At 41.3% G+C, this 18,403-nt stretch overlaps 1 protein-coding gene across 1 annotated transcript in view; it reads right to left on the bottom strand.

Annotated features, from left to right (window-relative positions):
* ANO3 (anoctamin 3) overlaps nt 1-18,403 on the bottom strand; it is a 195,094-nt gene that overhangs the window by 117,578 nt on the left and 59,113 nt on the right. The window contains exons 2-4 of the mRNA XM_056851112.1: nt 13,203-13,403; nt 11,491-11,562; nt 416-552 (exon numbers count right to left, since the gene is read on the bottom strand). Of these exons, the coding sequence (XP_056707090.1) occupies nt 416-552; nt 11,491-11,562; nt 13,203-13,403 (410 nt within the window). The remainder of the gene's footprint in view (nt 1-415; nt 553-11,490; nt 11,563-13,202; nt 13,404-18,403) is intronic.

Genomic DNA, 18,403 nt, shown 5'->3' with positions numbered 1-18,403 from the left:
TGTAGTATTCAGTGTGTGTGAAAGCAGCTGTAATCCCAGGATGGGCTCACAATAGTTGCTTCTCACAGAATGAGTTATGTTTGCCTGATGAACTCATTTACGACAAAGATTGCAACAACCCTACTGGTAAGAACCACCACCAGGTGCGGATTATAACTGGTTATAATCCCTACTGGTAAGAACCACCATCCCTACTGATAAGAATCTCCACCATGTGCGGATTATAGCACTTTACACTAACACTCCATATTTAGATAGCCTCTCTTTTTGCTCCATTTCCAAATATAATCCGGCTTTACATGATTATGGTTTATCCTTTCCTCCGTTTTATAGTTCCATAGTGTGTTGTTATAAATGTTTTAAGATAAACAGAAACACCATTACATTTTTATAACAAAATCCTATTGCACATTACCTTCAGAGATGACTTAGTCCGAGATTCTGTTTTTTGTCTTGTAGGTGTACTTTGAATAAGCAGTGACTGATCTGTTCGAGAATCATAATTCCCATGTTCTGAATCATCTGTATATGTGTCTTTCTCTCTTCCTATGCCTGAGGAAGAAAGCACCAAAAAACATATGGACTCATTTGATATTACTATGGAGATATTTTAGCATTGATACAAAAACAATCCACTTAATTAACTGTGTGTATGTAGTTTGTCATATGTTCTTTCAGACTCCCTCACAAACCCTCTTTTTAAATCAAATTCCAATATATACCTCAATGAGATTTTTAAAAAGAATTTAAAATGCTTTCAAAAATCTGCTTTCTGTTGCTGGAGTTATCCAAGCAGAAACCTGGCATCCTTCAGTTGTTAAATTTGTTCAGGTGCTATAAATAAAGCAGGTAACAAAAGATAAACATAAAAAGGGAATGCCAAAAGGGGAACCAAGAGTCTTCTGGGCAAAATCTTAACACTTTCCTTTACATAACATTAATGTTTGATGCCTCAGCAAGCTGACCGTTCTTCAGACGCACATATACTCCCTCCTGTCAGTTGGAGAAGTGACATTATTGAGGGTTATAATCAAAATATTGGGTTGGATCCAGACTAAATTGGCAATTCCATTGAGTTCCCCCTTCCAGCCTCAGGCCCATGACATTCCTCAGGGTCCCCATCCCCCAGAAACAGCATTTCATGAAGATCAGTGGACTGCAGTGGGAGGTAGAAGCAGGGAAGATCCATTATGTCATTAGAAAATCTAGTCTGGATCTAACCCATCTGGGCTTGGGAATAAGCAAACTCAAGCAACCAAAATTATTTAAAGGTAAACTCATGAATGAAGTCTGAACATTCACACCATGCAAGTTATTCCATTCAAGAGGAGATACAAGGTTTGGAAGTTAGACATCGGGACTTCACTATTCACATATCAGCAAACAGGTTTCAAATATAGAGCAGAGAAAAGGTTTCCTGAGCCTACCCTTAACAACTAAGTTGAATTAACTTACAATTTTGAGGGGCAATTTAAGAAAGCAATACAAAATAAAATAGTGTAGATTAAACTTTTCTGTTAGTATCAGTCATGCAACTGGAGATGGAGCAATTGCTCCCTGCCTCACTGGTGAATAAGGCAAGGAGCCTTATTCATTGCTTGGGCAACATAAAAAACTTTTCTCTCCTGTTCCAAGCAGCAGCAGATCAATTTCTATGATAATGGACGTTTTCAAGTCTTCCCAAATACTAGTTTTCACAGCAATAGAAAATACACTCATCACAGTTTTCAGCTCCATTGAATGCAACGGAAGAGTTAAGGATGTGCCTAATAGTGCAGTCCCAAGCAAAGTTACACCCTTCAAAAAGCACTGACTTCAGTGCACATGTGTGTGTGTGTTAAGCACTGTCAAGTGACTTCCAATTTATGGCGACAACATAGAAGGGTGTAATTATCTTTAGGATTGTACTCCAGATCTTCTCAATGGAAATGTGGAATTAAAAACATTAAGAATGCATTTCTCCAATGTCGAATCCATTCTTCCTGTGCTAGTACCAGTGGACTACTTCTGCAAAGGATGAGTACACTGTACAAGCAGATGGAAAGTTTAGGATTCAAGCCATTTTGAGAGGAGGCCAAGCAACAAAATTTAATGGCTAAGTATTTAATTCTAGTAGGGGTAATTGTGTCCTATCATTTTAAAAAAGGAGAAAACGTGTACATGTAAGCATTTTTCTTTATTTATAGCTATTAATAATAAAATAGTATACTGTAGTAGTTAGAAGATTGAAGACCTTAAGAAAAGAAAGACAAATTATTCCAAATAATCCATTTTATTCAACAGATGGTTTCTGGAGAGTCACCTCTATTTTTAGACAAATGATGCTTAACAGGAATAGTTAGGAAATCTGATTAAGGCAATCATTCTTTGCCTCCTAGAAATATCCAGGCAGGTGTCAGATAGGATAAGGCAGGTTGATGAAAGAACAGCAATACAATGAATGTGAAATAGCTGAATCTACATTTCAGCCTACTTGCCTGAACTCCATTAGTCCAGTTGAGCAGACAATATGGAATTGTGTAAAAAACAAGGGCATATTTAGGGCAGTGAACTACACATTCAGTAGAGTTTGCATCTCCATTATACTGCAATCCAAATAGAAACAACTGGACTTTATTCATGCATTCTGAAGTAATCAGTGTGTCACTGAGGTGCTTATTAAAATAGGTTCAATAACATTTGTCTCCAGATTCTCAGCCAATTGATATGTAATTCCAGAAGAGCAAATATCTCATTGTGAAAACAAGCCCCAGTCCGTATGTAACATTTCCAGTCTCCTAACCCTGATTAGGGGAGCTCACATGGTTGTTAGACTAAACCATGTTTGAAAACTCTACTTATGAGGGCCTTCCTGGTTATGATTAAGCATGATGAGTATTGGATATTGTTTTATGGTGATCATATGTTATTTTGATTTGGTCAAATGACTAAATTAAAGATTAATTGATTGATGAGTATTGATATACCCATGGTTGCCATGGTTAACAAAAATTATAAATAGGAAAAGGCTATTCACACACAAGGAGTAAAGATTGAAGGAGAGGGAATGACCATGATGCATTTGTGATCTTGTAACCACGGTTAGGACGTTAGAAACATTAAATTTGCACCAACCCAGTGAGTCAAGAGACAATGAAGACTGAATTACAATCATAATAGAAATTAAACAAAGCAGCATTTCTGCTTGGCAGTACAAAAATCTCTAGCTATTAACATCTTTTAAAAAATCTACTGAGATAACCAAATAGTTTTTGAAGATTAAAACTAAAGCAAACATAGGTTTACTTTAATTATTAAGCTTCCTTTGAGGAATCCAGCTGTGTCATCTTTAAAAATCAAATACAAGTTTCTTTGCAGATTGTATCTCTGCAGAACTGCTCCCCTGAGAATCTTTTCTGTTCAGGGCCTCCTACTGTAATGCAAGAACAAGTTTTTTTTTTCCTTCTAAGATACAAATTTTCTACGCTTTTCTGCAATTTATCTGAAATCCCAAGGCAGTGTGTAGGTTAATTAGTATGCTGACACTATAGATTATTCTTCAAAAAGACTAATGCATTGGGCACAGTTCCACTGTGAATCTTGTAAGCCCCCCTGTCCTCTCCTCAGTTGAGACACTTCCATTTCATCCCCAGTCTCCTCTTAGTTGTTTTGAAGGGCACCCCCTTGAAAGCCTAAATTGCCATGGGAATCCTTGGGATAAATTTCAGAGAGCATATCTCGCCTCCCATGTCCAGAGCACAACCAGCAGGTTTGCAGGATGTATAAAGAACTGACCTTAAAGAACTGACACCCTAGGATTTCTTGGTCTTTCACCAGTCTCGAACTACGGGCCGGGGGGGGGGGGGGTGCTTGCTATGTTTGTCTGGGAGGCTTTCTCCTTCAGAGCCCTATCCAGCCCGGAGATCCCTGGCATTGAATGCGTTTTCCTGGTGTGGGAAGCCGAGGAGAGCTTGGCTATCTGGCTGGTGTACCAGTCTGCCAATGCTCTGGCAGATGCCCTGTCAAGCTTGCTAGAGGCAGTAGCAGGCTGGTCCTTGGAGTTCCCCAGGGGGGATTTCAGCGACCATGCCAATGCTGTTCTGTTTTCACATGTCCCAGACATGATGTCATCCATTGTGGCACTGGGGCTCTCCCAAGTTGTTTTGGGTCCTACTCACCAAGCAGGGCACGCACTAGACTTGATCTTCGTGGCAGAGGTAGTTCTAGGTCTGATGCTGAATGAGAAGGTTCCATGGTCAGACCACATAGTTCCGAAGGCCTGGATTGACTTTACACCTCCTCCCTGTTTGAGTGCTGAGCCTATTTACGCTTGCCCGCAGAGACCCCTTGATCCAATGGGATTCCAGAGAGCTCAGTGGGATCCCATTTCCCTTGGCAATTCTCTTGATTAGTTAGTGTATGATTGGCATGGCCGACATTCCGCTACTATTGATGAAATTGCACCTAGGCGCCCTCTTTGATCCTGCTGAACCTGGGCCCCTTGGTACACTGAGAGTCTCTGGGTAATGAGGTGGGACAGATGGCTAGAGCGAGTTTGGTGCCAAACTGGCAATGAGGTTGCAAGAGCATCTTATAGGATGTTTATGAAAGCCTGTGAGATGGCAGTGAAAGCTGCTAAGAAGGAATTCTATGTGGCTGAAATCACGTCTGCTAGCTCTCGCCCAGCACAATTGTTTAGAGTAATTAGGTCATTGATGTCTTTCAAACGAACAACCAAATTTAACTACTAAATTGGCACATAGCTGTGAGGCCTTTGAGAGTTTCTTTGCGGATAAAGCCTTGTTGCTCTGCAGTGACCTCCCCACTAACTTTGATACAGTTAGGGAACTAGAGGCCCCTTGCCCATCTTCTGGTCCATTTTTGGACCATTTCAGCCGGCTTTCACAGACTGATGTGACAGGATCCTGTTGGCTGTTAGACCTACCACATGCCTCCTAGACCAATGCCCTTCCTGGCTGGTTAAGGCCAATTGGGAAGTGGTGTGGGCCCCTTTGGGAGAGATTATAAACTTATCCCTTAGTTCTGGGACCTTCCCAGAGGGGTTGAAGGAGGCTGTGATATGACCGCTCTTAAAGAAACCATCACTAGATCCTGGCGATCTAGCCAACTACCCCGGTTTCGAACCCCTCATTCCTGGGTAAGGTAGTTGAGAGAGCAGTTGTGGAGCAGCTGCAGTGATTCCTGGCTGACACATCGGTGCTGGACCCATTCCAGTCAGGTTTCCGTCCTGGCCATGGGATGGAGTTAGTTCTGGTCCCCCTCACGTCGATCTCCATCTACAGCTAGATCGAGGTGGGTAGGGGCTGCTGGTTTTGTTAGATCTATTGGCAGCCTTTGACATGGTCGACCACGATCTTTTAGACCACTGCCTTGCTGACATTGGGATCCGGGGTGTAGTCCTTCAATGGCTTTGCTCCTTTCTCCAGGGTCAGAGACAAAGAGTGGTACTATGGAAGGAGATGTCGCTGCAACATCCTTTAGTGTGTGGGGTGCCGCAGGGTGTGATCCTCTCCCCTACGTTGTTTAACATCTATATGCGCCCTCTTGCCCAGCTGGTCAGGAGTTTCAGGATGGGCTGTCATCAGTACACTGATGTATAGTACACTGATGACACCCTCTTTATCTGTTGATGGATGGCCATCTGGACTCCACCCTGGACACACTGACTGGGTGCTTGGATGCCATTACTGGATGGTTGAAGGAAAGCTGGCTGAAACTAAACCCATATCCTGGCTCGGCCAGGGTGGCTCTGGGGTGAGGTGCCAGCTGCTGGATCTTGATGGTGTACAACTAACACCATCATCTGCCATCAGGAGCCTGGGTCACAGCCATGGTCAAGGTGGCATTTTTCCATCTCCGCTGGGCCCAAAGCTGGTGCCTTACCTCTCCTGCCCTGACCTAACCACAGTGATTCATGTGACAGTCACCTCTAGGCTAGACTACTGTAACTTGCTCTATATAGGGCTGCCCTTGGGACTGATCAGGGGACTCCAGCTGGTCAGAATGCCATGGTGAGACTCCTTACGGGGGCCTCGCTGTGAGAGCATATAACTTAGTGTTGAAAAAGCTACACTGGCTCCAGCTGGAGTATCGGATCAGGTTCAAGGTGCTGGTTTTGACCTTTAAAGCCTTACACAGTTTGAGACCTTCATACCTGTGGGACTGCCTCTCCTGGTATGCCCCCCAGAGAGCATTGCACTCGATGAATAGCAATGTACTGGTGGTTCCCAGCCCGAGAAATGTGTGGCTGTCCTTAGCCTGGTAGAACAGCCTCCCTAATAACATCAGGGCCCTGCAGGACCTAAATGCGTTCTGAAGGGCCTGTAAAATGGAGCTGTACTGCCAGGCTTATGAATGAGGGCAGCCACAAGTTTTCCCAATATCATCGTTGCTTGCCTCCCCATCCTCCCCATCCTTAGGTTGGAGGTTACTGCCTGGCCTGGTTTATTCAGTGGCTCTATTTCTTGAATTTTACTGTTTCCATCTTGTTTTATTCGTTGCTGGGAAATTGATTTTAAATATGTTTTAATCTATGTTTTTATATTAAATGTTGTGACCCACTCTGAGCCTGGCTTGCGGAGAATGAGGGTGGGATAGAAATGTGAGGAAACAAACAAACAAACAAACAAACAAATAAAGCAGTTACATACCCCCAGCTCCAAGGCATTAGGTCCCTGTTTGCCACTGGTGGGAGGTTTTTGGGACGGAGCCTGAGGAGGGCAGGGTTTGGGGAAGGGAGGGACTTCAATGCCATAGAGTCCAACTGCCAAAGTGGCCATTTTCTCCAGGTGAACTGATCTGTCGGTTGGAGATCAGTTGTAATAGTGGAAGATCTCCAGCTACTGCTTGAAGGCTGGCAACCCTACAAGGCATGCCTAATATGATCATATCCCCTGCTTCAAGGGATGTTTAATCAAAATGGGCCATTTCGAGTTGATGGGGAAGTATTGCCTCTAGTCCAGCTATTGTTCAAATAGAGCCTGATATCTATCCCCCCAGGATGTGCCACCAAGATGTGCCACGGGCAATTTATCTTCATTTCAATCCCCCAATTCTTTGTCAATATGTAAACATACCCATCAATGACCTCACTTTGATATGTCAAGCAACATTTCCTGTTCTTCTGGCTAAATTTTTGTGGCAGTTACCTTGATGGCAGTTCCATAAAGTAAATTTGCATGGTTTTTTTCTTCCATCCATCTGATTGTCATAGGGATTTTTCATCTGTATGCCATGAGGCAAGATTGTAATCCACGTTCATTCAGTGCACTTTGTGCTTCTAAACATAGCAATCAATTTTATAATAGGTTTGAAGATTAACTGGCATTTTGCCATCTACATTAAAGGCTTCAGAGTCTGCTGTTTTCTTGCCTTCTTTCACATGTTCCTTTTATGCCCTTCCTTGAAGCTAGGTGATTAAACATTTACACCAGTCACTTAATTCGGATCCATCTTTAATGTCCTCCTGGGGCAGTTCATAGTAGATCACGGAAGAAATGAAACTCATTAATCATCTGTGTTATGTAAGCTTCATCAGGGTTCCTGCACTGATTGCGGCTCTGTCATTCTTACTTTTTCATTCAGCAGTCCATTGCTAAGTGCTCCCCAAGAAGAACAAACCTCACTTAAAAGGTCTTCAGATAGCGGAATAGAACATATTGAGGATCAGAGGCTAATGCTTGAATAGAAAAGCTGCCTACATAGCTTGTTTTGTTGAACTAGGGTAATATAAAATATGTTGCTGCAGTTGTAACGATACCTTTGGCAGCCTACTCTTTCTAGGAGACAAGGGGCTATCGCAAAAGACAAGGGGCTATTGCAAAAGTGAACCCTCTCTCTCTCTGCCCCTCTGTAGATATCCTCCTTGCTTAGGGTTGCGGTGCCAGCCTCCAGATGGTGGCTGGAGATCTCCAGCTATTACAACTGATTTCCGGCCGATAGAGATCAGTTCACCTGGAGAAAATGCCCACTTTGCCAATGGGACTCTATGGCAATTGGACTCTTTGGCAATTGGACTCTCTCCTCTCTCCAGACCCCAACCTCCTCAGGTTCCACCCCCAAAATCTCCAGGTATTTCCCAACCCTCTGCTGGCAACCCTATACTTGCTGCATCATGACACTGTGTGATCCACATTGCTGCCTGCAGAGGCTGACAATATAGAGGGGAGGTGAAGAAACACAGGTTGTAAACAGTGGGAAATTCCCATTGATGGAAGGGGAGTGACTCTGGATGATTGCCTCCTCATGTATTCCTGTGAGGCAATCCTCTGTCCACAAGAAGCAGCATTTCAGTGGCCATTTGGGGCTACAGCAGGAGGTGGGAGGACAAGACCTTTCACATCTCTGATGGAAATCCCTCATATTGCATAAGATCCAAGCCATAGGGGTGTGCCAGCACACAGTAACTTTAAGGAAGGGGGAGGGCATGAGAACATTACAGTAACATACATGCTGAAGATCACTGATCTCTGTCTGTAAAAGCCAAATGTCATGTTTGTGGGGTTCAGAAATGCCCCATGCAGAGAGAACCCTTACTTGGTTTTGCTAATCAAACAGGGTTCTGATACTGTTATTAGCATTAATTTAATTTTTTGACTTCATTTATAGGCCGCCTTTCTCACTGGGACTCAAGGTAGATTGCAAAATTCAGAAAAAATTAAATCAGAAAGCATAAGACATCCAATAAACAATACAGTAAGAGTAGGATTACAGAACTGGAAAACAATGCAAACAAAAAAAACTGCCTGCATGACATACCATCATTCAGAAAATAGGTTGCAAAGGTAGAAGACAATGCAGGAAAATCAAGGCGGTACACACAAGAAACATTGCAAAGGACTACCATCCTATTCCATTATAAAAGTGACCTCCTGAGCTATTCCATTATACTATAATCCTAACCCTTTTCAGAAAATGCCCTCCTGAACATGGTGGTGGAAAGTGCCATCAAGTCACAGCTACCTTATTGAGACCATGTAGGGTTTTCAAGGCAAGAGACAAATAGAAGTGGTTTCTCATTGCCTGCCTCTCCATAACAACCCAGGATTTCCTTGGTGGTCTCTCATCCAGGTACTAACCAGGCTGACCCTGCTGGCTTCTGAGATTCGACGAGATCAGGCTAGCCTGCGCCATCCAAGGCAAGGCCTCCTAAGCAATCATGTCCTTTAAAAAAACTAATGAAGGTAAGATCAGTCTGAGTTAAATTAGCAAAACCAGGATTCTGGATGGTTTAAAGTCCCTATACATTTCACATGAGGCCTCAATCACAGTTGTGATTATGTATACCAAATTTCTTTACATGATCTTTATCTGTTCTGGCCCTTAACTGGCCGGTAGTCTTGTGTCTCCAATAATGTCTAGTTCATTCCTTACTTGGAAGTAATCCCAGTGCACTTCTGTCAGAACAAATATGTTTAAAATGTGGAGGTGCATTTTGAATAACTCAGAGCCAGAGAATCAGTATATTAACCGTGTTTTTAATTTAAAATGATGATTGTGTTCTGTAGTGTTCTGCTATATTTACATAGATTTCTTTCCTGCTTGCCCCTATCATTTAAAAAGAAATTTCAACATATTTCAAATTTTGGTAACTTTTTATTGGGTTACTTAACAACATTATTTAATTTTTATATTGTTTATTGTTTACTTCAGCTACTTTAATCTGAAATAATGACTTGCAAACTGCACATCATATTTCCACATGGAACAAGGGGCCTCGAAGTATAACTTTACTTCCTTACAGATTTATTTATTTGGATTTATAGCCTATCCTCATTCCCAGCCAAGGCCGGGCTCAGGTTGGGTAACAACCTTTTAATACATAAAATCACAGCAATAATTAAAACCAGTTATTAAAACTGTACTGATGACACCCAGCCCAAAACTCCTGACAAACTGGGCAAGAGGGTGCATAAAGATGTTAAACAACATAGGGGAGAGTATCACACCTGAAGCACCCCACACACCAAAGGATGTTGCTGCGACATCTCCTCCCCTAGCACCACTCTTTGTCCCTGACCCTGGAGAAAGGAGAGAAGCCATTGAAGGGCTATGCCCCGGATCCCAGTGTCAGCAAGGTGGTGGTCTAAAAGATCATAGTCGACCACGTCAAAAGCTACTGACAGATCTAAGAGTATCAGCAGCCCTAATCCACCTCGATCCAGCTGTCATTGGAGTTCATCTGTGAGGACAACCAAAGCCATCTCCGTCCCATGGCCAGGGCGGAAGATTCTATATAAATGTGTACATGATGATGCAATTTGTCTCCTGTCACTCAACTCACATCAACTTTATTAATGAGTATACTGGGAGCCCACTAGGGAAGGGAGTGGTCATTGATTGGGCCAGCCATTTTTTTCCCTGTAAGGCAATAGCATGAGAATGCTGAACTCCAGAGATGGCTTCCTTCTCACTTAATTCTCTGCAGAAGTCACTATACTGAAATTATCCTACAGTTGTGACTGCTAAGCAGGAAGATATCGTCTGTCCCTAGAGTTCAGCATTCCTGTGTCTTTGCCTTGCCACAGAAGTTTTTATTTTCTAGTCAATTATCCATTTCCCCTTGAGAGGACCCATGTTAATTTGTAAACACTGAAGCTCAAACCTCTTGTTCTGTAAACCTCAGCACGGCTTGTGTGGGGGGGTGAGAGGGGTTATTCGATTAGATTGGGATTTGCCATAGATCTCCCAGTCCTCATTTCAACCCTTTCCCATTCCAATATAATAAAAACTGTCATAGTATCTGCCCTTTCACAGTTCCCTCTAGTCCCTCTAAGCTATTTTTAGCTTTAAAGTGGTTAAATAAAAGGTAAAGGTCCCCTGTGCAAGTACTGGGTCATTCCTGACCCATGGGGTGACGTCACATCCCGATGTTTACTAGGCAGACTTTGTTTACGGGGTGGTTTGCCAGTGCCTTCCCCAGTCATCTTCCCTTTACCCCCAGCAAACTGGTTACTCATTTTACTGACCGCGGAAAGATGGAAGGCTGAGTCAACCATGACCGGCTACCTGAAACCGACTTCCGTTAGGATCGAACTCAGGTCGTGAGCAGCGCTTTTGACTGCAGTACTGCAACTTACCACTCTGTGCCATGGGGCTCCTCTTAGACCTCTTTAAAGTTTGTAGCACCCTGAACTCAGGGAAGGGAATTAAGATTAGGAGATATACACCACAGGATACACATGCCCCAGCCATCATTTCTCCCCTCCCTCAAAATAGTCTAAATTACTAGGGGTTCAAGCAGGCCCTTTCCCCTTCCTCTGTTTTCCATTTCCCCTCAAATACCTTCAACATTCCATGGCTTCTGGAAAGCATTTAAAGGGAGTATGTGGAAACCCTTATCTTGTTGGCTAATATCTAATAATTTGCAACTAATAATTAATAATTTCACTTTTGTAACTAATAATTTCACTTTCTCAGCGCTAGGTTGCCCAATGTTGGACAGCAGTTTTTAGCAATTACTAGAGAATATATCTAAGCAAGGAAACTCACCCATGAATGAATCACTGTATTCTGTATTAGACAACTTGAGTAAATTGTTTTCCAGTGTTTCCATCACTTTAGCTGGGGAGAAAAAATTAAAATGTTCATGAGAGTCATTTTATGTTATAAAATCCTGCATTTTATGTTATAAAATTAGTTTGTATCTTTTTAAAAGTATCATGATTTTAAATGAAAGTAGAGATGTACAGTTTCATAGTTTTTGCTTCATAGGGCTTTACATGTTTCTAATATTTATAGTTATTAATCATTACTTAGCTCGCTTTTTACTGATTTCCATGAGTTTCAGTTCTTACATGCACAAAAGGCAGTAAACATGGAGAGATTCACAGAGTTTTGTTTGAGCTAACATTTTCAGTTTGCTCCACCTGGCAGCAAGCCGCTCAGGAGGGGGCGCAGATGCTCCTCCCTGAGCCCGCCATAACCACCCCACCACTCAGGATTGCGCAGTTAGTTCCTCTCCCCAGGTACTCCTTTTTTTTTGTTTAAAATAGACCTCCCTGCCCTTTCCAAACCTCTTCATAGGTAAATAAGATGTTGCCTATCTTTTATTTTTATTTGCGTGAACAGCAGCAGCAAGAATGACAGCCTTTCTCTGGAAAACAGCATATGAAATGAAAGAGATTGAGAGATCTCTTAATAATGATCCTTATCACTGTTCTCTCATATAGGGAGATTTCATAGCTTTCCTTATCACTGATATTTCACTTCTGGTTTGGCCCTTGTTAGTCGGTCGGTCAGTCAGTCTCTCAGTCTTTCTCTCTCTCTCTTTCTCTGATTGCAGAGCCTACAAACTCTGAGAGAGTCAAGTGGAACTTGTAACCCCCAGACCTCCGTGCTGCCTGCCTATGGACCAGCACGTGCTAGCAAAATGTTTGCTCCCATGCAGGTTTCCCACAGGAGAAACCAAATAGCAAGCAAACATGAGCCACTGCAGAGAAGCAAGTTGGGCAGCCCATTCCTGAAGGGGGGAGGGGCGAAGCTCCTTAGGAGCTGGAGTGACTCCATGCCAGTGTAGCTGCCACCTCATCGCAGAATAAGGTAGCATCTCCGCTGGTGTGGGGGCAAACATGCCAACGTCAAGGAGCCGCTGTCCCCTGTCACCAGCGCAGCCACTCCGGCAGGGCTTTCCTGGAAGGGAAAGCCTGTGCCGGGCTATGTGGTGGAGTGTTTCCAGGGGTGGAGCTCCCTTTGGGCAGCTTCCTAACCCTGTTCAACCTGGGAATGCTCCCATGAGCTGCGGCGGGGCTGCACCACTTTTTTGGGTGGCTCAGCCTCGCTTTATTCAATGGGGCATTTCCCCCCTTTTCAGTATTTTAATTTGAACCCCCCCTCTTTTTTTCTCCGGTGGCTGGGAAGCCTCTGAGGAGGTGGCATAGCTCTGCAACTCCCGGCCAGATCTACCCCCCTTCAGGATTGTGCTCAAAACCTTTCTCTCAACCAACAAATGGTATCAATAACATTTTGGAAAGACAGGCCTGATCTTTGGTGGCAAGATCCTATTTTAGTCCTAAGCCAGACAGGCCTCAGGCATCCAAACAATGGCCACATATGTTTCCCCATAATACTGACCGCCATAAGTTTTCAAATTTAAATTAGTTATATTAATGATATTAAAGCAAGACATGTATTTGGTTTGGGGATTTATTAATTGCCACCCAACTTCACAAAAGAAACTGATTGATTGAAAGACAATCACTCACCTCGTTCTGACACTACATCGATAGCTGTAGTTGATGCCCCCGCACTCACAGGCTGAGGCTGTACTCGATTTGGCTGAAGAAATGAGGAATGTTTGCTGAGACTGTGAGGATGTGTTTGGCTTTGAGCAAGGCATGGCAAAGATCGTCTGGATGGCTTTAAAGGGGGCTCTTTTACAGTCTCACTCTTACTGGTATTCATGCCTAGAACATCCAAAAAAGAAGATGAAAAGGTATTGATCAATTGCCTAAATATAACAGGCATCTTACAAGCCAGCTCTTCTCCTTCCTTCTTCCCCAACTGTGTGAGGACCTCCTTCTTTTTTTCCTAGATCCCTGTAACCATAGATTTCCAAGATGTCATAGTTAGGAAAATTATGGTTAATGGTTTCACAATAATCAGGATTGCCTCAAAACGATAGTTTGCAATCCAGTTTCAAACCATGACTTCAAAAAATGATTTGCATGCAATTCCCACTAAGCCTTGGGCGTCTCTTTGATTCAGACATCACAGAATATCACAGTTAAAGTAAATAAGAAAAGGAAGGAAAATATCCTCAGGGAGAAGGGAAGAGGAACAAACATGGAAGTCTAGAAATTAAAGTACACAAGCAGAAATTTGCAAGCTTTCCTCTTGAAAAATTAATAAATGCTTCAAAACAATATAATTGTGTCTCCCAGATGGAAAAATGGAAACAAAGCAAGTAACAACATAGTACACTATCATTTGTATGATAGATTGAACTTTTTTAAAATATATTTTTATTATTTTCTCCAAAATCTAATTAAACTCTTCAACAAGTTTAAAAAGTTCATTTTCATCCAAATTACAATAACCAAAAAATAACTTTATTGATACATTATAATGTTAAGTTTTAAATTTGCGTTTGACCTCCCTCCACCTCCTACCATCTAGAAGTAAAATTGTTTCTCTTTTGTAAATGGTTACTAATCTTACATTTCGTTACCTTCACTAATATATGATTACTTTGTAAACTGATTATAAATAACATATTTTCCATTATTATAGATTTAACTTATGATAAAAAGTTATTTACTTATATATATAAAAAGATTAGTTCAATGAATACCCTCTAAATAACCCCATTTGAAATTCATTTTCACAGTAGGTTTTCCATGCCTACCATTCCTCCGAAAATTGCATATTGTCTTTTTGATTTATTAAAGCTGTAAGTTTCGCCATTTCCATCAGGTCCATCATTTTATGTATCCAGTGTTTTTTATCTGGTATTTCATTCAGTTTCCATTTAGCTGCATATGTCAATCTTGCTGCAGTAGTGGCATACATCAAAAATGATCTTTGGGTAATTATAGTGTCCGGTAACATACTCAACAGCATCATTTCTGGTGTCTTTGGAATATTATTCTGTAGAATCAGCTTGATTTATTGTATATCATATCCCAATTTTTTTTAGCCTTTTCACAGGTCCACCACATATGATGAAATGATCCTGTTTCTTTTTTACATTTCCAATATTGTGGGGACATTGTTTTATAAGTCTTTGCCAGTTTTTTCGGTGTCAAATACCAACAGTACATCATTTTATAAATATTTTATCTTAATGATTGGGAGATTAAGGATTTCATATCTTGCGACCAAATCTTTCCCATTTATGAAGTTGTATATCATGACCTAACATTTGTGCCCAATTAATCATAGTAGGTTTTATTCTTTCTTGCTCACAATAAAGTTCCAATAATAGCTTATAAAAAGAACTTTTATTCTTTTTTTAACAAGATTTCATTTTTCACAGATTATTCTAATAATTACCATTCAAAGACAAAGACTGTACCTTGAATGTATTCAAAGATAAAAGCTGTATCTCTTCAGGGAGAAGGGAAGGGGAGGAGGAAGAAGCATGAAAGTCTGTCCCATCCCACCAGTTAGACCCTGCTTCCACTCTTCTCCCCTCCCATCAAACCCCTCTACAAGATGGAAATTGATGGTGCATGCAGGTCTCTGTGCTGGCCAGCTGATAGGGTGGCTAGGAGCTGATACCATGCATGCCTTCAGCTCCAAGTCTCCCCTGTTCTGCAGGCCAGCGGAGTTACATGGGTTGTCTAGCAACCCCAAATGGTTTCCAAGATCTCACAATGTAGTATCATGAGATCTCTACTGGAATTTATCTTCTTCACTTGGGGGTATTTATTCCTCCCATTTTTGTTTGTCAGTTTGTTTTAGTTTCTAGTTTTTTCTGCAAACCTGCAGAATTCCCCCTTGTGCTGTTCTTTTTAAAAATCTGTGCACCGGGGTCAGAACATAGTTTTCACGTAGTTGTCATGATTTGCTTTTTAGAGATTGTTTCTAAAGTCTTTGGGGTTATGTTCCTTGCACAAGGATATTAAGCGAACTCGTCAACCTCTCATCACGAGCAACAGAAGAAATTCTTGAAAATACAGCTCAAAAAGGCTGATCTTTCACAGTAGCCAAAAATGATACTTTCCAAAATGTGCTACTTGCTATGGTTGTCTTTTTCTTTACTGACCTATCAAAGGGAAAGATTGCCAGATGATTTAGTGGCCATTGCTTTGACTCTACGGTTATCTTAAAAAAAAAATGAAATACACTTAATTCAAATTCAAAGCTGTTCAATCAGATGGCTTTGTGCCAGTCCAGTTAACAGTAATTTACTTTCTAAAGTAGTAAATTATGTTTCAGCTCAAGTTGTCAGTTGAAGTAGCAATTGTTTTGACAAATGGTGCCATAAAATTATTTCCAGTGAACAAATACAGACTCATTCCTAGAAAATAGTCTTACAGTTATTGATTCTCATAGGATTATCATAGCTGCAATACATTCTTCTTATTCAGAGTTTCACTGTATCAAGGAAGTTTTCATACCATAATAGCTTCAACCTTGGGACTCCCTCCAACTCAAGATTTAATTAGGAAGAATTAAAATCTACTGTACTAAAGGAATCCTGACTACCTTTTAGAACATAGACTTTCCAGTCCAGTAGGGACATGAGAGTACTGACAAATATATAAAGCTCCCCAAGAGGCAAACCTTTCTTTTTTTCTTGCCTTTGGTAGTGGAGAAAATGTAGGAATGCTCCTTTAATGTAAGTGAATGGTGACATCTACTTCCCATCAGGATCAGAATTTTAAATCAAAACTGCTCAACTGTGCAGCAGTTTGCTTGACTGGAAATGTTCAGAGAAAGAAGGCACCTTTTTTCATCAATGGTGGAAGGCTAAGAGATACTGGAAGTTAATACATAAAGAAATTCAAGACATGCTTCACATGAACTTTGACCTAAACGCTAAATATGTGCTGCTTGGGATGATTCCTACACAGATAAAATCTACTAATAAAGAACTTTTTCAATATGCGACAACGGCGGCAAGAATTCCGTTTGCGATGTATTGGAAAGCCAAGAATGTACCGGAACTGTCAGAATGGATTACAAAATTACATGAGTTTGCAACTATGTCGAGACTAACACATCTGCTTCAAAGAAAACCATTTGAAGACTACAAGCAGAAATGGCAACCATTTTTAACAGATATATATGATGCAAATATGTATGACATAAATCTGCAAATGAAATGAAGTACTAGGGTTAGATGAAAATATGTTTTGAAAGGTTATCTCAGCAGATTTGATTATAACTTTTTTATAGCCTAACTTTATAGATATAGCAAATACCTGAGGTTCAAGTACTGAAAAGGTATGAATTTCTAGTTAAATTCTTTTATAAAAGTTTTTATTGTGGGGTGAGAATGAATGGATGGATTATCTTGGGCACAGACACAAAAATGAAATGTTAAACTTGCCCTTTTTGTCTCCCCCCCCTTTTTTGTTTCTGTATCTCTTATTAAAAATGAATAAAATTTATTAAAAAAATACCCTTCTCAAATGTGGTTTTACCCTTGCTATCCATTACATCTACCATGGACTGTGGAAGCAGCTGTTACTTAATCAATAAGACAGGAACATTGTCCACTAGCTGTAAAGATCAAACAAAGTAAACTGAGGCATCTCTTTAATTACATTAATCTCCAATGCCTATGTACTGCAGAATGATCCAATTCCCCAAATTGTTGTGAACATCTGGTTAATGATAATGTCAAGCATAATGCAAGGCAAGATTCTCCATCAACGTTATTAGAATAAATTAACATGTTAGTGAGTCTTCCATTCAAGCAATCTCATTAATTTTAGATCAATCAAGTCTTTCCTACCATGTAGATAATGATTATTTACTTATGACTATGAGTAGCAATGTATAAAACATTTCCCATTTTCTTCACTAGCTAGGCAACAACGAAAGATGCTAACCATCATCTGAGCATTGAGCGAGTCGTAATACTTTTGCTGACGGAGGGTCTTGCCTTGATGTTGATGGCTGCTGACTGTAAAAAAGCAACATCTGCAAAGCGCAAAAAAGCGAGGCGCGATAATAAAGGTATGCCTGTATATGGTGGCACAACAACATAAAAATAAAAGAACTGAGACTGTGACAATTGCACTCATGAAGCACGTTGTATTGCACTTTGGCCCACCAAACTGTATTTGCAGTGATCAAGGGAAAGAGTTTGAATCACAATTGGTGCATGAAATGTGCCAACAACCACAGATAACCAAGGTCAAGACAACTGTTGCCCACTACTAGAAAAGACAATATCCCCATAGCAGGGCCTTTGGACTTATCCAGATGCCATCCACCCTCGAGTGTCAATTATCAATGACCCAGGCTTGGTTTGTGAATACAGAACTTGAGCAGTAAGACCCACACAGAAACTTTTTTGGTTTACAGTTTATGTGCCTTCCTAAATGTTGTTATAGGTTGAAGAAAAGCCCCGTGGCGCAGAGTGGTAAGCTGCAGTACTGCAGTCAAAAGCTCTGCTCATGACCTGAGTTCGATCCTGACAGAAGTCGGTTTCAGATAGCCGGCTCAAGGTTGACTCAGCCTTCCATCCTTCCGAGGTCGGTAAAACGAGTACCCAGCTTGCTGGGGGTAAAGGGAAGATGACTGGGGAAGGCATTGGCAAACCACTCCGTAAACATAGTCTGCCTAGTAAATGTCGGGATGTGATGTCACCCCATGGGTCAGTAATGACCCGGTGCTTGCACAGGGGACTACCTTTACCTAAAGGGGGAAAGGTATAATGGTTATACAACCATCCCTACACCCATGGTTGATGTTGTTGCACATCTCAGTGTTTGGGTTGGTTCTGTAT

Source organism: Euleptes europaea, chromosome 6 (genome assembly GCF_029931775.1).
Source record: "Euleptes europaea isolate rEulEur1 chromosome 6, rEulEur1.hap1, whole genome shotgun sequence".
In the NCBI taxonomy this organism is placed as follows: Eukaryota; Metazoa; Chordata; class Lepidosauria; order Squamata; family Sphaerodactylidae; genus Euleptes; species Euleptes europaea.
Note: the sequence above shows the minus strand (reverse complement) of the source record. Positions and strands in the feature narration are given on the sequence as shown.